Genomic DNA, 26,979 nt, shown 5'->3' on the forward strand with positions numbered 1-26,979 from the left:
GACATTATTAGTGTGTTTAGCGGGGCCCCTGTCCCGGCCCTGACAGCACAAATCACCACAGTCTGAGCCACAGTATACCGTGCCCAGGCCGGCTAAACCTATTCTGGATTAGCCACCATGTTCCGTCTAAGCACGCTCCGTTGTCCCTTTCCCCTCTGCAGCCAAACAGCCTCTTTATCCCATGTCTGTGTTGTCCCTACACATTTAATCCACACGACACGCGCTCTCCCCCACCATCCCCGAAAATCAGATTACTCGTGTTAATTAAACCCGGCCCAATCCAATCCAATAATCTCAGAAGATCCCAGTTACACTGAACATCGAGAGATCATGGAGTCAGTGGGGTCTGGGAGGTGCTGTGCTAAAATGGTGTCTGTACACCAATATTTATTTTCATGAGGATTTAAAGGATTATGGTCAAACTGAAGCGCATGCGCTCAATTATCTCTCCCTTGTTCTCCCCCTGTACACATGCATACGACAACGATACAGAGACTCACAGGAACACATACACATTAAAGTCCCTTGGCGGACTGGTCGAAGGGCTCCCGGCTCCATCCAGCACCATTCTTTATCATCCCTGAGCAGCCGTTCTGGAACGGAACTGGAAAGTGTGCATATCAAACCCATCTACAACCATCCAATAACACCCAGGGGAGCAGGCCCGGTCAAACTCCCTCCCTGGACAAATCACATTTTATTTGTCACATGCTTCGTAAAGAACCGGTGTGGACTAACAGTGAACGGTGACTGACAGGCGACGATCCCGAAAAACCATCATGCAACATTTGTTTCTACAACGTTTCACTGGTGGTTGTGAGCCGAATGCTCTCATAACCGCGGAGACGGAATAAGACCGATAGGATCACGCTGTTGACAGAGACGTGCACATAAAGCACACTGTTGCTTGTGTAATGAAATCAAGTTCAATCAAACATCATATTATGGACCATTATTAGATGATGTCATCTCATTTGGAACACAGTGAAACGTCCCTCCAGACACCGTTATTTAAGGGTCCTGTGTATAATGCTTGATTCCTCTACTTACACATCAAAGGATACGGTCAACATCATGTCCCCCAGAGTCTCTTCCTCTGCCTTAGATGAAAAAGAAGTAACATTTGCTGTGTATCTGAATTACGCTGAGTGGACAAAACAATTACGAACAACTCTGAGACGTAGACTGACCAGGTGAATCCGGGTGAAAGCTATGATCCCTTATTGGTGTCACTTGTTAAATCCACTTCACTCAGCGTAGATGAAGGGGAGGAGACAGGTTAAAGAAGGATCGTGTGTGTGCCATTCAGAGGGTGATATTAAAATATTTAAGTGCCTTTGAACGGGGTATGGTAGTCGGTGCCAGGCGCACCGGTTTGAGTGTGTCAAGAACTGCAACGCTGCTGGGTTTTTTCACGTTCAATAGTTTCCCGTGTGCATCAAGAACGGGTCCACCGCCTTAAGGACATCCAGCCAACTTGACACAACTGTAGGAAGTCAACATGGGCCAGCAAACCTGTGGAATGCCTTTTGACACCTTGTAAAGTCCATGCTCCGACGAATTGAGGCGGTTCTGAGGGCAAAGGGGGGCGCAAATCAATCTTAGGAAGGTATTAGGAATGTTTTGTACACTTAGTGTATACTGTACAACTCTAGTTACTGCAGTCCCTTTTCTTAATAGACTTGAAGCTATGAGCTTAAGTGACCTATACTAAGTGCTCTGTGGAGTGACCTTGGCCCCTGTGTGCGTGTGCGTGCATGTGTGCATGTGTGTGTGTGTGTGTGTGTGTGTGTGTGTGTGTGTGTGTGTGTGTGTGTGTGTGTGTGTGTGTGTGTGTGTGTGTGTGTGTGTGTGTGTGTGTGTGCGTGCGTGTTCCACAAAGTTACTCAACCATGATTACAACTAAAGGATGTTGAAGGAATGGCTGTAGGCTGAGAGTTCCTTACCTAAATGAACAAATGAAACAACCTGAACCACGTCTGAATGACGAAATAAGATGACTTCCCCATTTCACTAACCAAGCTTGTCTCTCAACCTACATACATAGAACCTGTTGAATACCTTGTCAAACTATGATAACAGCTATACTTGAAAAATGCAGTGCTTTTCTAAGAGGATAATCTATTGCCACATTCACATGGTGTCCTGCCCGGTGGAGAGCTGGCTGGTGGGCGCAGTCTGGGGCTGAGAGTGAGAGAAGGGTGACTCATCTCCTCTTTACTACACAGCAGTCCCAATGGAGGTATCTCTGTATGCTCTCTGCACACACACACACACACACACGTTCCTTACGCCTTCTGAGACCACATGTTGCTCAACTCTTAGAGAAAATATGGACAACATCAATCTCCTCCCTCACTGGTTGATACACTGTACACAAAACTGCAATTTTCCTCTAAAGTGCCCAACAAAGAATAACAATAACACTCCACAGGTTAAAGGGATACTGCAAGATTTTGGCAACTAATTCCATTTTTCCACTTTGTAAACATGACACCATCACAATGATGATGTCAAAGTTATTTTCTACAAATTATTTGTCTGCTTCCAACAATGTATTTCCAGGCCACTAGTGTAAATTTGACGAAATAGCCATTCGCCGCCGTTTAGAAAAGACTTGGCATTTACGATCATCAATATGCTGCGGCATTTGTAGAATGTTGATAACAATGGCAACGACGCGACCGAGTGACGGAGGTGCAACCTATGTTTACCATGCCCATATATATATATATCACTGCACATTTATATGTTCTACACTGAAACGGAAAGGAACAAAAGGTATTTTGAAAATCCGTCGCTATGGTGTCATTGGGAGGAATGTTTTTTTTTTTTTTTTTTTTTTAACTGTGATTTTCAAAAACTACAATGTGTTTCAAGCCAGGGAGGGGTGGCATTTTCACATTAGAAGACTGACATGCTGCTGGAGATAATGAATATGATGTTAAAAAGTCAAAAGCTCTAAAATGTCCCTTTATAACAATAACTCAACTAGTGCAATCACAAGGCTCACCAGAGAGACTTCCTCTTGTCTATTCCTGTTCAACACATTTGTTTCTCGGTCTCCTGAACCAACAGAGGCCTCCAATGGCATCCGAGTGCCGGCCCATAAAAAAAGCACTGCAATGTAATATTAGAGCTCTGATGACTCTATTACGATCATCATAAAAACCACATTGTTTCCAAAACACTTCAGACTGAAATTTCCTAGAGCGGAGGAAGGGCTTGTCAAAGACTAGACACTGCTGAATCCCCAGCAGGGCTAGACCATAACTAGCCTACAATGATGTGTGGCCGCAATACACAACTTGACAGGTCTGGAAGAGAAAAGAGAGCAGGGAAAGGCAAAAAAAAAGTGTTTCTGTGCTTAAATGTGTCCTATTGCATATGTCTAAGTGCAGCATGTCCATGTGTATTTACAGTGTGCGTGTGTGTGTAGGCTATGGGAGTGTACGTTCATGGCTGAGAAACTTCTGCCTCACACCTTCCGACCCCCTATGCTTTCCCATTTCCCACCCTCCCTCCCTCCCTCCCTCATTCTGCAATCTTCTCTTCCATTTTTTGATTATGGATTGCATGACAACAAGGCCAATCCCATTTCACACCCTGACAGCTCTGCTACCTGCAGCCATTTAGGCCTAAGTGGCTGCTCCATCTCATCCTGCTCCCATTTACATGTTTGGGTCTCATTATGACATAAGGCAGGCAGGCAGGCCGCCACATAGTGTTTGGATGCGAAAAGAGGAATTTCACTGGCCAGATTAGTTTTCACCTTTGATACGGGAGCGTATCGCTCACCCAGTGGAATGGGATACGGGGTGGGGGGAGAATTGAGTGAACTTTGAAGTTAAACCGTGGAGGTGCAACGCCTAACCTGACCTCCGGAGAAATACTAATGTGAAACATGACTCACACACACACACTGGCGAGCACAGCCCCGACACACACATCCGTACTTCGTACGCACAAATGGCCCCCTTTCTCAGCTAGACACAAGAACAAACACACACGCACGCACACCGAAATAAATGGTACGTGAGCTGTTCAAATCAAAGACACATAATCTCTCAGCATTTTACTCAAATATTCCTAAAAAACACATGATTATGATCCACTTTTCTTCCAAGCACAGCCATGCTCTCTTCATTCATGTAAACTATTACTGTCAGGTCAATGAACATAAACACACATTGCCATAAGAGAGTAAGTCTGTCTGGCTAATTTACTTTTATCCCATTACTTGCTGTGTTTGACCCAAGATGAGCTACCCACGTCAACTCAAATAACTATGCCTTGCCTCGGCAACCCTTCTCATAACAAATACTGTACATATATTTGAAGTCAGAAGTTTACAGACACCTTAGCCAAATACATTTAAACTCAGTTTTTCACAATTCCTGACATTTAATCCTAGTAAAATGTCCTTGTCTTAGGTCAGTTAGGATCACTACTTTATTTTTAGAATGTGAAATGTCAGAATAATAGTAGAGACTTTGATTCATTTCAGCTTTTATTTCTTGCATCACATTCCCAGTGGGTCAGAAGTTTACATACACTCAATTAGTATTTGGTAGCATTGCCTTTAAATTGTTTAACCTGGGTCAAACATTTTGGGTAGCCTTTCATAGGTTTCCCACAATAAGTTCGATCAATTTTAGCCCATTCCTCATGACAGAGCTAGCCTAACTGAGTCAGGTTTGTAGACCTTGCTCGCACATGATTTTTCAGTTCTGCCCACAAATTTTCTATGGGATTGAGGTCAGGGCTTTGTAATGGCCACTCCAATACCTTGACTTTGTTGTCCTTAAGCCATTTTGCCACAACTTTGGAAGTATGCTTGGGGTCATTGTTCATTTGGAAGACCCATTTACGACCAAGCTTTGACTTCCTGACTGAAGTCTTGTGATTTTGCATCATTATATCCACATAATTTTCCTTCCTCATGATGCCATCTATTTTGTGAAGTGCACCAGTCTCTCCTGCAGCAAAGCACCCCCACAATTGTAAACAATTGATGGAAAAATTGTGTCATGCACAAAGTAAATGTCCTAACCGACTTGCCAAAACTATAGTTTGTTAACAAAAAATGGTCGAAAAAACGAGTTTTAATGACTCCAACCTAAGTGTATGTAAACTTCCGACTTCAACTCTACATTATCTGAGAGGAAACATCATTAGTTCACATCCATTCATTGTTTTAAAATGCTTTAACTATATAAAAACAGCCAGGGCAAATGATATCTCCAGAGCAAGCCTCACCTCTGACCCTTCTGAAGTACGGTGAGACACACACAAACTGTACATACAGGCAGACACAAACACGCCACAATTACAGTTTTATATTTGAATTCTTGCTGAGTGAGAAGACATTCAGATGGTGCTTAATGGACCTAGCCACAGATACACCCCTCCCCTTATCTCTCTCCCTTCAAATTATTACAAGTCTCAATTCCTGAAGGGTGCATGGGGTGACGTCACATCAATACACAGGCTCTAATTACAAGGCAGCATCCAGCTGTCCATGCCTCCTCCCAACGTTGTCCAAGCATTGGCTCAACGTTGTCCAAGTGTTCCAGGGGAGAATTGTGGTCCCGTATGGCTCAGTTGGTAGAGAATGGTGCGTGAAATGCCAGGATTCTGGATTCAATTCCTGGGGCCATCCATACGTAAAATGTATGCACGCATGACTGTAAGTTGTTTCGGATAAAAGTGTATTATTATATTATATATATTATTACATATTAATAAGCACAGAGCACAGTCTTGGCCTTGCCTGTTACACAGAAGGCATTCACAAAGAGCACAGGTCACGCTGATGAGGTTGCTGTGGAACTGTTTATTCCCATTGCTCTGGAAATGGTATTGTGATTCCGGGTTCAATCAGATTCATGTCCACTGGAGAGGAGTTGAGGGGGTTGTGCTGTAGACCTACTCTTAGATATTCACGATCCACATCACACACAGGTGTCCAGGAGCTCAAATCACCTTGCCTGACGATCAAGGTTCTAATACTTTTGCCGTTTAATAATAGGTTGTATTTCTACAAGTTTTTAGATTTTGATTTGAAATTCAGTTTAGTTTCAGTTAGTTTTCCAACTTGATTGACATTTTTATTTAGTTTCAGTTTGATAAAAATGTTATATTATATTATTTCGTTTCAGTTTTAGTGTTAGGGAGGCTCGGAACCATTTATGTATTGTAGGCCTATAGTTTTTTTGGGGGGGTGGGGGTCACTTCTTGCCACTGTGGGACAGTAATACAGTTGAAGTTGGAAGTTTACATACACTTAGGTTGGAGTCATTAAAATTTGTTTTTCAACCACTCCACAAATTTCTTGTTAACAAACTATAGTTGTGGCATGTCGGTTAGGACATCTACTTTTTGGATGCAATTGTTTACAGACAGATTATTTCACTTATAATTCACTGTATCACAATTCCAGTGGGTCAGAAGTTTACATACACTAAGTTGACTGTGCCTTTAAACAGCTTGGAGAATTCCTGAAAATTATGTCATGGATTTAGAAGCTCCTGATAGGCTAATTGACATAATTTGAGTCAATTGGAGGTTTACCTGTGGATGTATTTCAAGGCCTACTTTCAAACTCAGTGTAGCTATTGTAGCCCTCCACAAGTCTGGTTCATCCTTGGGAGCTATTTCCAAGTACCACGTTCATCTGTACACACAATAGTACGCAAGTATAAACACCATGGGACCACGCAGCTGTCATGCCGCTCAGGAAGGAGACACATTCTGTCTCCTAGAGATGAACATACTTTGGTGTGAAAAGTGCAAATCAATCCCAGAAAAACAGCAAAGGTCTGTGAAGATGCTGGAGGAAACAGGTACAAAAGTATCTAAAACCACAGTAAAATGAGTCCGATATCGACATAACCTGAAAGGCTGCTCGGCAAGGAAGAAGCCAGAAGGGGACAAAGATCGTACTTTCTGGAGAAATGTCCTCTGGTCTGATGAAACAAAAATAGAACTGTTTGGCCATAATGACCATCATTATTTTTGGAGGAAAATGGGAAGGCTTGCAAGCCGAAGAACACCATCCCAATCGTGAAGAACGGGGGTTGGCAGCATTATGTTGTGGGGGTGCTTTGCTGCAGGAAGGACTGCTGCACTTCACAAAATAGATGGCAACATGAGGAAGGAAGATTATGTGGATATATTGAAACAACATCTCAAGACATCAGTCAGGAAGTTAAGCTTGGTTGCAAATGGGTTTTCTAAAGTTGTGGCAAAATGGCTTAAGGACAACAACGTCAAGGTATTGGAGTGGCCATCACAAAGCCCTGACCTCAATCCTATAGAAAAGATGTGGGCAGAACTGAAAAATGTGTGTGAGCAAGGAGGCCTACAAACTCAGTTACACCAGCTCTGTCAGGAGGACTGGGACAAAATTCACCCAACTTATTTTGGGAAGCTTGTGGAAGGCTACCCGAAACCTTTGACCCAAGTTAAACAATTTAAAGGCAATGCTACCAAATACTAATTGAGTGTATTTAAACTTCTGACCTACTGGGAATGTGATGAAATAAATAAAAGCTGAAATAAATCATTCTCTCTACTATTATTCTGACATTTCACATTCTTAAAATAAAGTGGTGATCCTAACTGAACTATGACATGGCAGTTTTACTTAGATTAAATGTCAGGAATTGTGAAAAACTGTGTTTAAATGTAGTTGGCTAAGGTGTATGTAAACTTCCAACTTCAACTGTCCATAAGGTGATGGGCCAGGATCATAGACGATGATAGACATAACATCTCTGTATCTGTGCCATGATGGCGTCTGTGAGAGCATGTGCAGCGTCATTGAGGCCATCTCCATCTTGAAAGTCAATTTTCTTCTTTACAAGTCAAATGTATTGGCTGATCCCTCCTGATGACCCGGCTGTCACGACTCCAACTGAGTCATCAGGTCATGCCAACCCGGTCATCAGAAGGGATCAGCCAATCAATTTGGAAGTCCTACCCAGTTGACTAAATCAAAGCGGCGAAAGTCCTCAATGGCGCTGCCCATCCTAACACTGGGTTTTGGTCACTACAGGACACCATACAAATCCATTGTCAGGACATTGTTTTAATTAGGTTCAAATTAGAAATCAATCCTAATGTGACTCGGATTTAAAGGATAAGCACCTAGACAAGAAATATGGCGTAAGGAAACTCTCTTGCCAATGCTTACACCAATCCAATGCTTTTTAAACTTTAGTAGTAGATGTAAGAAGAATCAAATACCTTTGCCTTTATCTGACAGAAAGAGAGAGGGGGAAAAAATGAAGTCATGGTACATTTGACATGTTACGTTTATGTAATATATGTATCACTGACTAAACCCTTCAAATAGGGTCAATAAAAACAGCTGCAACAGCAAAAATATAAGCAATACAACACTGCTACACAAATCTATCAGTTCATAGCCAGCCAGCGTGTGTGTGTGTGTGTGTGTGTGTGTGTGTGTGTGTGTGTGTGTGTGTGTGTGTGTGTGTGTGTGTGTGTGTGTGTGTGTGTGTGTGTGTGTGTGTGTGTGTGTGTGTGTGTGTGTGTGTGTGTGTGTGTGTGTGTGTGTGTGTGTGTGTGTGTGTGTGTGTGTGTGTGTGTGTGTGTGTGTGTGTGTGTGTGTGTGTGTGTGTGTGTGTGTGTGTTCAACCAAACAAGATTTTCTGGTTTATCTTCAATAAGACTCTGTGTTCCAGAGAGGTGGTCATTCAGTTTCTCATGCCTGACGACAGTTGACCACAGACAGAGAATGCCTGGGATACATGGGCAGAAACCAGATCCAGCGCCACAGGGTGAAGCTTAGGATAAACAACCATTCTTGCCTGCCAAAGCTGGAGAGGTGACTCTGGTCAACATGCCCCTCTTTACCTCTTCCAAGTATTTCCGCAGATCACACATTGCACTTAATGCCCTGCCAGATTGACCCTCCAGCTGGACAGTTGACCTCAGACCCAATCTTCAATGCGAGGAAGCTATATTTCTGAAGCACTGTGGTCGAGATGCTTGCTGAATTCATCGTGCTGGCATCATCCTGGTGTCCTGCTGCTCCACTGCTGTACTCTCTGATTTGTTGAAGTAAAGCAAAAGACTCATCAGTGGTTCCATCTCTGTTTAGCAAAGTGCCAGAGACACATTTGGGTCCATCAGGCAAGCTGCTGCAGGGGTTGGTTCAAAGTTGGCTGCCAGAGGATTCAGTATGCATGCGAAGCACTCACACAGTGACTTCAGGAGGACCTGTGCCAACTGTTTTGCAACAGTAGTTGACTGAAGGTTGAGAAGGCATGGCACCACATCAGAGAGTGACTGGCTTTCAGTTTGAATTTGGTCGGTGTGGGCCAACTTCACAAGTTGGTCAAGCTTGGCCCAGTCACGCACCGTGCTCGCCCTACGATTTCTTCCCTGTTAGTTAGTGATAGCTAGTGATAACGATGCACAAGCTAGGCTTATTTGAAACATCGGCATCTATTGCCAGCATTTACCCACCAGATTCAGAAGCTCGAAAAAAGCTTGAAAACCCCATTCGATTTCTGCTCAAAGTTTAGAAAAGAAATAACCATAATTTAGGATGTTTTTTATAAAAATGTAAAACATTTGTAGTCAAAGATAGTTTTAGTTTTTACAATGTTTTTAATTTAATTTCAGTTTAATTTTTTTTACCCCCTTTTTCTCCCCAATTTCGTGGTAGCCAATTGATAGTAGCTACTATCTTGTCTCATCGCTACAACTCCCGTATGGGCTCAGGAGAGATGAAGGTCGAAAATCATGCGTCCTCCGATACACAACCCAACCAAGCCGCACGGCCTCTTCACACAGTGCGCATCCAACCCGGAAGCCAGCCGAACCAATGTGTCGGAGGAAACACCGTGCACCTGGCGACCTTGGTTAATGTGCAGGAGTCGCTGGTGCGCGATGAGACAAGGATATCCCTACCGGCCAAACCTTCCCTAACCCAACGACGCTAGGCCAATTGTGCGTCGCACCACAGACCTCCTGGTCGCGGCCGGGTACGACAGAGCCTGGGCGCGAACCCAGAGTCTCTGGTGGCCCTTAACCACTGCGCCACCCGGGAGGCCCACATTTCAGTTTATTTATTTCAGTTTACTAAATTGTTTTTCAAAATGTTGTTTTTATTTTACATTTACATTTAAGTCATTTAGCAGATTTATTTATTTTGTTTTATTTTTATTTATTTTTATAGATTTATTTTGGTTTTCATTTACTCTAATAGCCTTGCTGACGACTCACACTGAATTATTTCTGCTTGATCTATCGATCGCTACATACTTTAGTCTGAATCTGTCATCTTTGAAGTTGTTTCTGGTTACGATGGCCGTTGTACAAAGCACAATCATCAGCAATTGGACCAGAGTATCAAAGCCAATGGTGAATTTTCAAAACTTCACTTTACCCACATTTGTTCTGGCTCTGGCCCAACCCATCGGTTTCTGGGACCAATTAGACGGTTTGAATGTGTTCACATTCTAGAAGGGTCAGGGAGGGAGTCAAATCCAGACTCATTGTGGAGAAGAAACAACCGTTTGGCTGGAGCAATGAGTCTGGGAACCCTGGCCCCTTGAGGCAGACCTGCAGCCAGCCAGTGCTGAGCTGGATCACACTGTACATGGCCCTAATGGATGCAAAATAAGCTTGAAATGTGTTCGTCTAGATCAGCCAGCATGTGTAAATAATGTGCTGTCCGTTTCGGTTAAAGCAATACACAATAGCAAGAGCCATGCCCAAGCCCTTCTCCAATCAAAACTAGCCTACCTGCTTCATTTGTTTCCCGCGATGTGGTGAGCCTCATTTGCTGAGGCAGCTACTATCTGTCCCGGGATATTGCCAAACCCTAAAGTCTGAAGAGCTGCTGCATGGCGCCTAGCGAGGTTCCCTTGACAGTTTGAACACAGCCCACGAAGTGGTTAACCCTTACGGCTGGGAGCGCAGATAGTCCCGGGCTTGTGGCTGTTCAAATCCCTGCTGTTTGTTGCTATTTCCATTCGTCCTGCAAGCTGTGCTGGCTGGAATTGCCAGTGTTAACCTACCATGCTACCATGACAAAGACCAAAGCCGGTGGAAGTACCATTGAGGACAAGGTTGTTTTAGGCAAAAAAAAAAGTTGTTCTACAAACAATTGTTACAACAACAATAACATAGCTTCAAGTGGTGTGTCCAAATACTGGTCGAGTCAACTAATAAAATAATGGACGATTTTACCAGAAAAGTCCAGAACCTGAAGAATAGTTTGCAGTACTCTAAGGATCAGCTCAATGAGTTTAAACAGGCCAATCAAGGCTGAACGACATTGTTGTGGACGGAATTGCAGAATCACCACATGAGATCTGGACGGAGTCTGAGGACAAAGTGAGGGAAATAATCACTGAGAAACTGAAGACGGGTCACAGGAAGACTGAGGTGGAGTGCGCCCATAGGACTGGAAAACTGGCCCAAGTGACAGGCCCAGGCTGATACTGGTCAAGTTCCTGAGGTTCAAGGACAAGGTAATTGTTCTGAACAGAGCCAAGAAATTGAGAGGAAGGTACATCTTCCTCAATGAGGACTATCCTGAAGCTGTGCACCAGAAGAGCAGAGAACTTGTCACGCCCTAACCATAGAGAGCCCTTGGATTCTTTATAGTGGTTTAGGTCAGGGTGTGACTAGGGGGGTGTTCTAGAATGTGTATTTCTAAGTTGGTGGTTTTGTATGCTTCCCAATTAGAGGCAGCTGGTAATCGTTTCCTCTAATTGGGGATCATATTTAGGGAGCCCTATCTCCCACCTGCTTTGTGGGATATTGTTTGTGGTAGTGTGTTTGGGCACTATGTCTTTGTAAGTCTTTGTAAGTCTTTGTAAGTCTTTGTAAGTCTTTGTAAGTCTTTGTAAGTCTTTGTAAGTCTTTGTAAGTCTTTGTAAGTCTTTGTAAGTTTTTGTTTAGTTTCACGTTGTATTCAAAAGATGTGGAAATCAATGCACGCTGCGCCATTGGTCCGCTCATTTTGAAGTTCGTGACGGAATTTATCCCAGCCATGAAAGCTGCCAGAGTGCGTGGAGACATTACTTACATCCACAATGACAGGCTCATTGTCCACCCTCCCTCCAAAAAGCCTGGAAGGGATGAGAGAGCCAAGCCTGTGGGTTCACAGCTTCAACCCCGCAGCACACACACACACCAACTAGTTAATTGACTTCTGATTATTTTCTTCTGTTGCTTTGTTTAATCTTTTCCATATGTCTATCTCTGATAAGCTACACAGGAAAGGGCAAAAAGTAGCCCATATAAATATGTGTAGCCTTTAGAAATAAGCTTAATGAAATCAATAACTTGCTAACATCAGATAAGATTAATATATTAGCCATTTCTGAGACACTTAATTATTTTGAATATACAGCCGTAGCAATACAAGGATATAACATCTACAGAAGAAACAGGAATGCCTGTGGGGGAGGTGGTGCTGTATATATTCAGACCCTTATTCCTGTAATGCTTAGAGAAGATCTCATGTCAAGTGTTATTGAAGTGTTGTCATTGCAGGTTCACCTGACTAATCTAAAGCCTATTATTTTGGGGTGTTGCTACAGGCCACAGAGTGATAACCATCAGTATCTGGGTCATGTTTGTGAAATGCTTGATAGTGTGTGTGGGGTGACCTGAACATTGACTGGTTAGCAACTAGCTGTCCTCTCAAGAGGACACTATCACTCAACCAACTGGAGTGCATACCAATAATGTTGAATCTGTGACATCCACTTTTATTGATCATATCTTCACGAATGCTGCAGAGCTTTGCTCCAAAGCTATATCAGTTCCCATTGGCTGTAGTGACCATAACATTGTGGCAATAGCAAGGAAAGGCAAAGGGACAAATGTTGGGCCTAAAGTCATTTATAAGAGATCATACAAAACGTGCTCTCGGGACTCTTATGTTGAAGAATAAAACGTATGTTGGTCTGATGTGTATGAGGAAGTAAGTCCAGATGCAGCACTGGACGTTTGTAAAATTATTTATGCCAATTGTTGACAAGCATGCACCCCTTTAAGAAATTAACTGTGAGAACTGTTCGAGCCTTGGGCCATTACTCTTCTCTATATTTACAAATGATTTGCCACTCGACATGTAACCAAGATGGCGTAGCAGTCGGACGTCTTGTCGTGTCGTGTCCCTTGTATATATCGTTTTTTTAACATATTTTTTACATATTTTTCTTCGCATATCTTTTAAAACATTTTGCTAAACCTCAACTTCGAAATACTCTCCTGCAACCCGCCTCACCCAGTGTAGCGCGGATCTGCTTTTTTTTCCTAAAGTACTTATATTTACTTCGGATCCGGAACCCCTCAACTGAATCTAGCCAGCTAACTACCAGCAAACCATTGCTAGCGGTCATCAGCTAACTGGTCATCAGCTAACCTTTAGCTCGGAAAGCTCTCGCCAGTTCGAACAACGCGACTCTAACCAGAGCATAACGGACCTATTATTATTATTTTTTGTATCCCCGGATTCCCACCGCAAACGGAACATTTTCAGCTGGATCCTCACAACTAGCTAACTAGCTAACCGCAACCCCGGATGATTACTCCTGGCTAGCGTTTCCATCCACTTAGCTTGAAGCTAGCCCAGCCAGAGCTCCTGTGCTACCACCGAAGCATACTCCTGGGCTACAATATCCGGACCCACAACCGGTCTATCGATGTCACCGCATGAAGAGGCATAAACAGACTCACCCCATCGCGACGTCCCCCAAAGACTAACTTTCTAGCCCTTGCTATCTGCTTGCTTGCTAATTCGGCCTGCTAACTGCTAGCTTGTTTAGCCCCGGTCCGCTAAGTGCTACCTTGCTCAGCCCCGGCCTACTAACTGTTAGCTTGTTAGCACAGGCCTGCTAACTGTCTGAATCGCCGCGTCCCCAGCCAGCCCAACCACTCACTGGACCCATATTTACTTTCAATCTCTTTTCAATTTTTAATTCGATTATACCTTCCGGTAACCTGCCTCACCCAATGTGATACGGAATCGCTATTATTTTTAATTTTTAGAACACATTCAAGAACCTCCAGAAGCTAACCAGCTAACTAGCTACAAGCTATTTAGTCATTGTTAGCCACTGCTAGCGGCTTTACCTTCTGCACAGCCAGCCAGTTTTTTTTACCTGGATAATGCTCGCCAGTCCCATCCACCGCTGCCCCCTGGACACTGATCACTTGGCTACATAGCTGATGCATGCTGGACTGTCCATTAATCACGGTACTCCATTCTGCTTGTTTATGTTTTATCTGTCGGCCCCAGCCGCACTCGTGCTCTGTGTGTAGTTAATCCGACCCTCCCTGCCTAGTCAATGCCATTTTACCTGCTGTTGTTGTGCTAGCTGATTAGCTGTTGTTGTCTCACCTACTGTTTAGCTAGCTCTCTCAATTCAACACCTGTGATTACTGTATGCCTCGCTGTATGTCTCTCTCAAATGTCAATATGCCTTGTATACTGTTGTTCAGGTTAGTTATCATTGTTTTAGTTTACAATGGAGCCCCTAGTTCCACTCTTCATACCCCTGATACCTCCTTTGTCCCACCCCCCACACATGCGGTGACCTCACCCATTACAACCAGCATGTCCAGAGATACAATCTCTCTCATCGTCACCCAGTGCCTGGGCTTACCTCCGCTGTACCCACACCCCACCATACCCCTGTATGCGCATTATGCCCTGAATATATTCTACCATGCCCAGAAATCTGCTCCTTTTACTCTCTGTCCCCAACACTCTAGGCGACCAGTTTTGATAGCCTTTAGCCGCACCCTCATACTACTCCTCCTCTGTTCCGCGGGTGATGTGGAGGTAAACCCAGGCCCTGCATGTCCCCAGGCACCCTCATTTGTTTACTTCTGTGATCGAAAAAGCCTTGGTTTCATGCATGTCAACATCAGAAGCCTCCTCCCTAAGTTTGTTTTAATGCTTTAGCACACTCTGCTAACCCTGATGTCCTTGCCGTGTCTGAATCCTGGCTCAGGAAGGCCACCAAAAATTATGAGATTTCCATACCCAACTATAACATTTTCCGTCAAGATAGAACCGCCAAAGGGGGAGGAGTTGCAGTCTACTGGAGAGATAGCCTGCAAAGTAATGTCATACTTTCCAGGTCCATAGCCAAACAGTTCAAACTACTAATTTTAAAAATTACTCTCTCCAGAAATAAGTCTCTCACTGTTGCCACCTGCTACCGACCCCCCTCAGCTCCCAGCTGTGCCCTGGACACCATTTGTGAATTGATCGCCCCCCATCTAGCTTCAGAGTTTGTTCTGTTAGGTGACCTAAACTGGGATATGCTTAACACCCCGGCAGTCCTACAATCTAAGCTAGATGCCCTCAATCTCACACAAATCATCAAGGAACCAGGTACAACCCTAAATCTGTAAACAAGGGCACCCTCATAGATGTCATCCTGACCAACTGGCCCTCCAAATACACCTCCGCTGTCTTCAACCAGGATCTCAGCGATCACTGCCTCATTGCCTGTATCCGCTACGGAGCCGCAGTCAAACGACCACCCCTCATCACTGTCAAACGCTCCCTAAAACACATCTGTGAGCAGGCCTTTCTAATCGACCTAGCCCAGGTATCCTGGAAGGACATTGACCTCATCCCGTCAGTTGAGGATGCCTGGTCATTCTTTAAAAGTAACTTCCTCACCATTTTAGAATTTAGCCGTCTTCATCGACCTTGCCAAGGCTTTCGACTCTGTCAATCACCATATTCTTATCGGCAGACTCAGTAGCCTCGGTTTTTCGGATGACTGCCTTGCCTGGTTCACCAATTACTTTGCAGACAGAGTTCAGTGTGTCAAATCGGAGGTCCTCTGGCAGTCTCTATGGGGGTGCCACAAGGTTCAATTCTCGGGCCGACACTTTTCTCTGTATATATCAATGATGTTGCTCTTGCTGCGGGCGATTCCCTGATCCACCTCTACGCAGATGACACCATTCTATATACATTCTGCCCGTCCTTGGACACTGTGCTATCTAACCTCCAAACGAGCTTCAATGCCATACGATACTCCTTCCGTGGCCTCCAACTGCTCTTAAACGCTAGTAAAACCAAATGCATGCTTTTCAACCGTTCGCTGCCTGCACCCGCACGCCTGACCAGCATCACCACCCTGGATGGTTCCGACCTTGAATATGTGGACATCTATAAGTACCTAGGTGTCTGGCCAGACTGTAAACTCTCCTTCCAGGCTCATATCAAACATCTCCAATCGAAAATCAAATCAAGAGTCGGCTTTCTATTCCGCAACAAAGCCTCCTTCACTCACGCCGCCATACTTACCCTAGCAAAACTGACTATACTACCGATCCATGACTTCGGCGATGTCATCTACAAAATTGCTTCCAACACTCTACTCAGCAAACTGGATGCAGTTTATCACAGTGCCATCCGTTTTGTCACTAAAGCACCTTATACCACCTACCACTGCGACTTGTATGCTCTAGTCGGCTGGCCCTCGCTACATATTCGCCGCCAAACCCACTGGCTCCAGGTCATCTACAAGTCCATGCTAGGTAAAGCTCCGCCTTATCTTAGTTCACTGGTCACGATGGCAACACCCACCCGTAACACGCGCTCCAGCAGGTGTATCTCACTGATCATCCCTAAAGCCTCCCTACTGTGTTCCGGAGTTCTAAATTGAGCAGCTGCTGAAAAATGAGCTCCTGTATATATTGAGATTTAAATGGTTTTTTAGAGTGAAGTACATCGAAAAAAATCAAGAGAAAACTGCAAGACTCAATAGAAGACAAAACAAGGAACAAACCAAAAAAGACAGGCTTTTGAAAAAGTAACTATTTTTCATAAAATTGTACAGTTATCTTAGCTAGCTGAATTGCTAGCAGAATTGTTTACTTGTTGCTAAGCAGTTGCTAGGGACTCTCCTGGAAGAAGCTAGCTAGCTTACAAAGAATAACAACAAAAATATCTAGTTAACAGAAGAAAGGAAGACAAAATAAGGACAAAAGAAGGACAGAAGAAAAAGGAAAGAAAGAGGACAACAAAGTGAAACAGTCAGCACTTCTATTGCAACTTCGTATTTCGTCGTCCTAACGTAGTCTACACTGCTATCTGCCCAGCAGCTAGCCAGCTAGCAAACGTCCACCGTCTACCGAATAGCAGCACTGTAGAAACTATTACACTCAACTGAACGACTTGATTAGTGTAGTGTTAGCTAGCTACATAGTTGTCTTTGCTGTCTTCGTATCCAAGATAATTGTGTAGTTTAGAGCGTGTAGTCTTAGAGTGATTATCTTAATTTACTGAGGTTAGCTAGCCAGCTATTTGTCGTCCTTAACGTAGGAGACACTGCTAGCTAGCCAACAGCTAGCCAACGTCTACTGAATAGAACTTCCGCACTCAACAACCCGGTCGCATTCCGCTTCGCTCCACAGGTAGTATCACATTTTCATTTCATTTCATTACAGCACAACGGTTTGATTTGTTTGATCGTAGCTAGCTACATAGCTAGCTACATAGCCGTCTGTGTATCAAAGATAATTGTGTAGTCTAGAGCGATTTTCTAGGTTAGCTAGCCAGCTATTGTCGTTCTTTTAACGCAACGTAACGTAATCAACACTGCTAGCTAGCCAGATAGCCCCCGAATAGCAGCACTGTAGAAACTATTACACTCAACGGAACGACTTGATTAGTGTAGTGTCAACAACGCAGCCACTGCCAGCTAGCCTACAAAGTCAACAACGCAGCCACTGCCAGCTAGCCTACTTCAGCAGTACTGTATCATTTTAATCATTTTAGTCAATAAGATTCTTGCTACATAAGCTTAACTTTCTGAACATTCGAGACGTGTAGTCCACTTGTCATTCCAATCTCATTGCATTAGCGTAGCCTCTTCTGTAGCCTGTCAACTATGTGTCTGTCTATCCCTGTTCTCTCCTCTCTGCACAGACCATACAAACGCTCCACACCGCGTGGCCGCGGCCACCCTAATCTGGTGGTCCCAGCGCGCACGACCCACGTGGAGTTCCAGGTCTCCGGTAGCCTCTGGAACTGCCGATCTGCGGCCAACAAGGCAGAGTTCATCTCAGCCTATGCCTCCCTCCAGTCCCTCGACTTCTTGGCACTGACGGAAACATGGATCACCACAGATAACACTGCTACTCCTACTGCTCCTTCTTCGTCCGCCCACGTGTTCTCGCACACCCCGAGAGCTTCTGGTCAGCGGGGTGGTGGCACCGGGATCCTCATCTCTCCCAAGTGGTCATTCTCTCTTTCTCCCCTTACCCATCTGTCTATCGCCTCCTTTGAATTTCATGCTGTCACAGTTACCAGCCCTTTCAAGCTTAACATCCTTATCATTTATCGTCCTCCAGGTCCCCTCGGAGAGTTCATCAATGAGCTTGATGCCTTGAAAAGCTCCTTTCCTGAGGACGGCTCACCTCTCACAGTTCTGGGCGACTTTAACCTCCCCACGTCTACCTTTGACTCATTCCTCTCTGCCTCCTTCTTTCCACTCCTCTCCTCTTTTGACCTCACCCTCTCACCTTCGCCCCCTACTCACAAGGCAGGCAATACGCTCGACCTCATCTTTACTAGATGCTGTTCTTCCACTAACCTCATTGCAACTCCCCTCCAAGTCTCCGACCACTACCTTGTATCCTTTTCCCTCTCGCTCTCATCCAACACTTCCCACACTGCCCCTACTCGGATGGTATCGCGCCGTCCCAACCTTCGCTCTCTCTCCCCCGCTACTCTCTCCTCTTCCATCCTATCATCTCTTCCCTCTGCTCAAACCTTCTCCAACCTATCTCCTGATTCTGCCTCCTCAACCCTCCTCTCCTCCCTTTATGCATCCTTTGACTCTCTATGTCCCCTATCCTCCAGGCCGGCTCGGTCCTCTCCTCCCGCTCCGTGGCTCGACGACTCATTGCGAGCTCACAGAACAGGGCTCCGGGCAGCCGAGCGGAAATGGAGGAAAACTCGCCTCCCTGCGGACCTGGCATCCTTTCACTCCCTCCTCTCTACATTTTCCTCCTCTGTCTCTGCTGCTAAAGCCACTTTCTACCACTCTAAATTCCAAGCATCTGCCTCTAACCCTAGGAAGCTCTTTGCCACCTTCTCCTCCCTCCTGAATCCCCCCCCCTCCTCCTCCCTCTCTGCAGATGACTTCGTCAACCATTTTGAAAAGAAGGTCGACGACATCCGATCCTCGTTTGCTAAGTCAAACGACACCGCTGGTTCTGCTCACACTGCCCTACCCTGTGCTCTGACCTCTTTCTCCCCTCTCTCTCCAGATGAAATCTCGCGTCTTGTGACGGCCGGCCGCCCAACAACCTGCCCGCTTGACCCTATCCCCTCCTCTCTTCTCCAGACCATTTCCGGAGACCTTCTCCCTTACCTCACCTCGCTCATCAACTCATCCCTGACCGCTGGCTACGTCCCTTCCGTCTTCAAGAGAGCGAGAGTTGCACCCTTCTGAAAAAACCTACACTCGATCCCTCCGATGTCAACAACTACAGACCAGTATCCCTTCTTTCTTTTCTCTCCAAAACTCTTGAACGTGCCGTCCTTGGCCAGCTCTCCCGCTATCTCTCTCAGAATGACCTTCTTGATCCAAATCAGTCAGGTTTCAAGACTAGTCATTCAACTGAGACTGCTCTTCTCTGTATCACGGAGGCGCTCCGCACTGCTAAAGCTAACTCTCTCTCCTCTGCTCTCATCCTTCTAGACCTATCGGCTGCCTTCGATACTGTGAACCATCAGATCCTCCTCTCCACCCTCTCCGAGTTGGGCATCTCCGGCACGGCCCACGCTTGGATTGCGTCCTACCTGACAGGTCGCTCCTACCAGGTGGCGTGGCGAGAATCTGTCTCCTCACCACGCGCTCTCACCACTGGTGTCCCCCAGGGCTCTAGCTCTTATCCAGAGCGACTTACAAATTGGTGCATTCACCTTATGACATCCAGTGGAACAGCCACTTTACAATAGTGCATCTAAATCTTTTAAGGGGGGTGAGAAGGATTACTTTATCCTATCCTAGGTATTCCTTAAAGAGGTGGGGTTTCAGGTGTCTCCGGAAGGTGGTGATTGACTCCGCTGTCCTGGCGTCGTGAGGGAGTTTGTTCCACCATTGGGGGGCCAGAGCAGCGAACAGTTTTGACTGGGCTGAGCGGGAACTGTACTTCCTCAGTGGTAGGGAGGCGAGCAGGCCAGAGGTGGATGAACGCAGTGCCCTTGTTTGGGTGTAGGGCCTGATCAGAGCCTGGAGGTACTGAGGTGCCGTTCCCCTCACAGCTCCGTAGGCAAGCACCATGGTCTTGTAGCGGATGCAAGCTTCAACTGGAAGCCAGTGGAGAGAGCGGAGGAGCGGGGTGACGTGAGAATAATAATAAACTGGTGTTAAACTGGTCTTCAATAAAGCTACAACAAAAAGGACTGTAATTGGTTCAAAACATTATCGAAGACATAAACCTTAACTGGAGTTGTGTATGAAGGAGGATTTTTTTATTGAGACATGGATTGTACTGCCATTCAGAGGGTGAATTGGCAAGACAAAAGATGTAGGTGCCAAGTGCATCGGTTTATGTCAAGGACTGAAATGCCGCTGGGTTGTTCATGCTCAACAGGTTCCTGTGTGTATCGCGAATGGCCCACCACCAACTTGACACAACTGTGGGAAGCATTGGAGTAAACGTGGCCAGCAAACCTGTGGAATGCTTTCGACATCTTTGGAGTCCATGCCCTGGCGAATTGAGGCTGTTCTGAGGGCAAAAAGGGTTGGGGGTGCAACTCAATATTAGGAAGATGTTCTTCATGTTTTGTACACTCAGTGTGTGTGTGTGTGTGTGTGTGTGTGTGTGTGTGTGTGTGTGTGTGGCGTGCGTCCATGTGGTTCCATATGAGAAATCTATACTGAATGGTTCCTCTTAATCAACCCTTTCCCATGTAAAAACATATGTCCTCGCCAACTGAAATGTAGCACTGTTAAAGTTATGCATGACACATCACATCAGAATAAAAATGTCATTTCAACAGCACCATTATCATTTATAAACAGCATTCATCAGCATGGACAGTTTTACAATTGAAGTGCAACGCAATGGTGCTGTCCATAAAAGCCTATCGCTGCTTAGCTGCCAATGAATCAGTCACTTTCTAGAAACAACATTAAAACGGTGAAACCATTGAATAGCCTATTAACTTTCTTTGGATCACTCCAACTATGATTGTGTACCCAGACATATTAGTTTGAAACATCCTTCTCGCTAGGAGCAGAAGTATTATAATCTTTCATATACTTAGCCGAGGACAGCAACAGTCCTTTGGAAAACAATAGGTTAAAAGCAATGCCATTTGTAACCAAAAGAAGGGGAGGATCAAATACGAGGGAGGTTTTCCCATCCCATCCAATATGTCGTGTCAGTGAAAAATAATCCCTGACACTGACTATTGGCTGACTACAGCAAAGCCCCAGCAAAACTGTTGACGTTCAAATGAATGGCATGCCGTGCAGTTGAGACTCATTATTCAGGGTGAAAACAATCACCATCACATGCCAAATTATTGGCAAGTTGGAATCTGTTACGGAAGTGAGGATTACTGACTCTGCTAGACCTCCCTAGGCGTATGGTGATTATTAAAACGGGTCCCAGATCAGAAAAGTGACCTCATCATTTATCAGGATCCATATGGGGCCAGACATTTTTCCTGACTATTTGACCTGGCCAGGAAAAACTCTGTGCCCTAAATGTTCTTGATCATGGTGCATGGTAAGGAAACACTCCTGACCCGTGTGTATCACAGAGCAAGAAATGACACCCTTTCAACACACTTCAGTCATCAAAACTTCAATGGTACTGTCATACAACCGCAGATAACACAGATGGCCTGATTCTTCATCGATCCAACAGCTTCATGTGAAGAAACAAAACGACTGCCTATCATACCAACAGAATGGCATCTGAATATGTGGGGAAAGGAAAACAATTAACCTGTGTATTAATTCGATTTTCGTAATAGTCTAGACGTTATAATAGCGTTAAACTGACTGAGCAACTGTGGCACTTTCAAATGAAAAGGATAATCTATCCCCAGGTGTCCTTAAGTAGCTCAAAAACTCTTTGGAAATCTCCTCTCAGACAATATGAAAGGGGAATTGATTCTATGTTCCCGCGCAGCAGACTGAATGAGCCTAGAGACTCTCAGTCAGAAACCAGAAGGCGTAGTGATTCCGATCGCCTACGCATACATGGAAATGTCCGCTCCATACGCATCCATCTTTAAAACAAGAGTGGGTGAGAGCTAAGGGGTCAGAGGTAAGCACGGGTAAGTGGCTCACAAATTGTCAGCTCTGCCCTAACCCTCATCGTTATCACACAGCGGGGAGGGGTGGGGCGGGGGGTTGTGTGTGCAGTGCATGTGTGTGCGTGCGTGCGCATGCATAATTCCACCACAATGATGCCAACCGATAAGAAGGATGAGACAAAGGGAGTACGTGTACACTCTCTCTCCTGCTTGCCATTGGTATACTCTCAATACAGATTACAATCCACTCCCAAAATATGTCCTTCATTTACAGTATGCATAGTTGATTCATTTCCATGTTTTAGTTATTAGATTGTGCACTACATGGTAAAAAGTGTATTCTAGGAATTAAAAGTGTACGGCTCACCTGCTTTGCTTCATTCCCACACAAAACCCAGTTAGTATTAATTGCAATGCTGAACCAAGTCTTTCCCCCCCTGTGTGTCCTCTCAGCATTACACAGTCAGCCTGCCCTACAGACTATAGAAATAGATCTCTGAATAGACCCTTTTCCATTGGCTTACCACTTTTGAGCCTTTGTAATGATTGGATACTGACAAATCCGGCTTTTCCCTGCATTCTGCTCTCTGTAAAGGTCTGTCCTTGCATATTAAACAGGCTGGAGCACTGGAGCAATCACATGGAGAAAACATGCCTCCCAGACTATACCTCATGTTTAGACCAATCTAAAAATGCTAGCATGTTTGACGGTGAAAAACGTACACACAGGTTAAGAGGAAAAAAGACTCTCACTGATGAAGATGAACGATCAGGCTGCAATGCTGTAAATGAATGAATCAGCCTTGCCCGCCCTACAGACACAGGCCTCGTGGGCTACAGAACACACACAGAGAGGAGGGACTGGGCTAGGGAAGGTCTACAGCTGGAACTGTCCATGGTGCTGAAACCTAGGGCATGCATGCATTTTCAATCCAAATAGAATGTTAATTTATTTGACTATATAATTTGGCATTCCCAAAGAAGGCTTCAGCGAGCAGGGGTGTCTGGATCTGTCCATGGTTCTGAAACCTGGGGAGTCAAAATCAAATCAAACTGTATTTGTCACATGCGTCGAATACAACAATGACCCCCCTGTCATTCACCTTACAGTGAAATGCTTATTTACAAGCCCTTAATCAACAATGCAGTTTTATTAAAAATACCAAAAAAGAAAGAGATAAGAATCATAATTGATTAAAGAACAACAGTAAATAACAATAGCGGGGATATATTTCGGGGGTACCGGTACAGAGTCAATGTGCGGGGGCACCGGTGTGGAGGTAATTGAGGTAATATGTACATGTAGGTAGAGTTATTAAAGTTACTATGCATTGATAATAACAGAAAGTAGCAGCGGCATTCCGGGGGGCTCTTGGACCTACACATGGCGCTCCGGTACCGCTAGCCGTGCGGTATCAGAAAAAACAGTCTTGGCTGGCTGGAGTCTTTGACAATTTTTAGGACCTTCCCTCTGACACCGCCTGGTATAAAGGTCCCAGTGATGCACTGGGCCGTACGCACTACCATCTCTTTCAGTTACTAAAAAAACAAACATTTCGTAGAAGATATAGACTAGAACATTACGTAGAGGAGTAGACTCATATTTAGCAAGACAACGGCACAACTGGAACTGTCCAGGATGTTGAAACATGGGGCCCAGCATGCCACAACATATATTTCCAATTTCATTTAGGTCCAAAAACAAACATATCTTACATAGAACTGTGGGATTCATAAGGATGCTAGGGTGCTGAAACCAGGAGAGCAGCATTCTACTGAATGTATTAAGGTGTATTCAGTAGCATGTGATTGAAACAGTCCATGGTGCTGAAACCTGAATGGCATGATGCTATTTCTCCAATCTCTTTGATTTTCCAATTTATGACTCGACAGTCAACCCAGCAAGGGAGCTCCCCATCTCTTCTTTAATGAGCTCAATACCAACTTCTGTCTTATAATTCAATTTGGTATTCACAAACAATAATGAAACAGGTGCTATTAACAATTTACCTGCTGTCTATTCCAAGACCCAAAGTTTTCTCATTTACATTAATATTCATATCTAGGGGATAATCCTCTTCATATCCAGGGGCTAATCCAAAAGACAAGGACGACAAAGAGCACCTGCAATACAATTCTCCTTCTCCCTTTCATTTAGCATTCTGGTCACAGGTCTACTCGAGAGACTAGCATTTCATTTTCCTAAGCCAAGTCAAAAGCATCTCATTAAATTGCTTTTAAATAACAAACCATAACTGGATACCAATCCCCAGGGACAATTGTATTGGTCTGTCACGCCATGTGTAGACTAATCATCTCCACACAAACCCCAAAGTGCTGAATGAGAGCGGCATACATTATTAGAGCTGGAGATTGCTCGTGTGCCTTTCAGACGAGATGATGGTTTTCTCACCTTGCTATCTCCCAGAGCTGTCTTTCATTGTTTGACCCCCCCTGTCATGCTGTTAAAAGTTGTAGATTTGTCCTCTAATGGTATCCTCGTGTTGTACCTAGCAGAGATTTGACTGTGGTCCACTCATTTGAGGACATTTGAGAACAGACGTGTCATGTTTGCTCTACTTCTTTGCAGTCCTGGCAGTGGTTCACCTCAGAGGTGAATACTGTACCATCCAATCACACTGTGCTGCAGAATTGCCCATGCTGGACATCTGAGATGATAATACCACAGCTGCATACACTAAGAAAAATGTCTGAATTAAATGCTTGCTCTTTCTGATATTAACAGTGGATCTATTCAGCATTAGTATTAGAGACCAGAATACAAGTTTGGGTAGAGATCACTAGATTTGCATTGACACAGTTGTTGTCATTCTGCATTGAGGCAGATGTGTCAGGTTTATTTGGGTGGTCCAAACCTGCACCAACGACCATAGTCCCTAACACCAGTTAACAAACAGGTAACGATATATTACATGGTGATATATCAAACACGTTACCAGAACAGTACCAGCTTGACAGGAGGAGATCATGCAACAGGTTCAGTACTCCAGAGCCAAATAGGAGCGAGAAATCATACTGCAACAGAGATAGCGCCGAAAAGAGAGTGATGTCACGAGTCTGTAAATATGGGTCCTTTTCTCGGGCACTGCAGAGTCTACTGCGGGTGTGGTGATTGCATTAGTAAGGCGCGCAGGGTCTCTGGCATAAACACCCGAATAAAAAACATAATATCCTCTCCTTAGAGAGACCAGACTGCAACAGCTACACCCACCCAGCACGGCCAGCACTTCCAGTTGACGGGCCTTGACGTTCAAATCATTAATCTGCTGTCAGGTCTATTCACTACATTGTCTCGCGATCTCACTTTGCTCGTGCGCTGACAGCCACTACATTCCCAATAAAGGTGTGCCGTCAAGTGCATGCAGTGAAAAGCATTTTCCATAGCCCAGGTTGTATATTAAATTGATAGCCTACATTGCCACGCAATGACAATCTGACATCTGCGCTCTACTTGACAACAGATTGGTATTCCATGCACACCATCCCTGGCTCTCACTGTGCCGCTTTTTCTGCTTTTCAAACCCGGTTTATTTCATAGGAAAAATAACGAAATTGAACAGCCTCATAACATGTGCAGATTAAAGCAACTCTGGAAAACACCGTCATTCCGCAGAACACCACTTTCATGCACTATAAGGACTAACCTCCCAATCTAGCGAATCCCACTCTTCGGTAAACATCCGGAGAATTCCTGTCTGTCCAAACGCGGACTAGGCGCAGAGGCACTATGGAACGACTGAGCGATGCGATGACATTGCGCTGTTGGTATTATCCTCATGAAATCTATTTTCATAGGAGACGTCGACAGGAGAAGGTATTCATAAATACACACAGCGACAACACCATGACCAACTTGAGCGAGAAAGATTTAAAGATGGCTTGCTTTACAATCGTACATTTCGGTGGAAGAAGGTTGCAAACAATTAGCAGGCTACACCACTTGCGCTTGCAGGCGAATACTGACAAGGCGCTCGTTCTATTGAGCACGGTTTCGATTTGAGCTGCCGTAGCAGAGGTAGCAGACAAGAGAACCAACTTCGTGTTTCCAAAAAACGACTGGTTCCATTGCGCATCTCCCCATTACATTTTCCTCCGCATGATTAGGCCACAACAAACAAAAAAGCAAAATTTGGAAAGGTCCCTTAATATCACGAAGTGCTTGATAAAGCACGTGGCTCTACTGATTCGTGCAAAATCATGTGTTTGATTCATTATAAGCAACAACCCGCGAGAGCCGGGGACACTGTGTCCTGTGCGAGGATTGTAATAAGGTCACTTCTGTACTCACCATTAGCACCGCAAAGTTATTGTGATGAGTGCAATGAATGGTGGTCGTGCTGCCCAGGGAGTCTGTTATGTGGCACCCCTCTGCCCGCCAGCCACCGTGCCCATCTAGCAGGTCAAAATCCCAATAGGCTGCGGTGGGGTCTACACCCAGCGCGAAGTGCCTGAGAGCGATGGTAACGGAGTGCACCGCGCTCCCGAGGGTGCACCTATCTGCAAGAAAGCAAAACATGACATTAGGGAAACCAAGTGGAAAGTCTTTAAGTGCAACATCCAAGACGCATGGGCACAAACGAACACACAAACACACACAATAATGTTACTGTTGTCAGACAGCCATCAATTATGATTCATTCTGCCTTCTT

General features: G+C 44.8%; 1 protein-coding gene across 2 annotated transcripts in view; it reads right to left on the reverse strand.

Moving 5' to 3' along the window:
* The window catches only part of LOC118369393 (adhesion G protein-coupled receptor A3-like), a 262,103-nt gene that overhangs the window by 27,000 nt on the left and 208,124 nt on the right, over positions 1-26,979 (reverse strand). For both annotated transcript variants that reach the window (XR_008095029.1, XM_052498400.1), the window contains exon 14: positions 26,619-26,827. Coding sequence is in view for 1 of the 2 variants with exons in the window: in XM_052498400.1 (XP_052354360.1) it covers positions 26,619-26,827 (209 nt within the window). In the remaining variant the exon portion in view is untranslated. The remainder of the gene's footprint in view (positions 1-26,618; positions 26,828-26,979) is intronic.

The sequence above is a fragment of the Oncorhynchus keta genome, chromosome 36, assembly GCF_023373465.1.
Source record: "Oncorhynchus keta strain PuntledgeMale-10-30-2019 chromosome 36, Oket_V2, whole genome shotgun sequence".
NCBI lineage: Eukaryota > Metazoa > Chordata > Actinopteri > Salmoniformes > Salmonidae > Oncorhynchus > Oncorhynchus keta.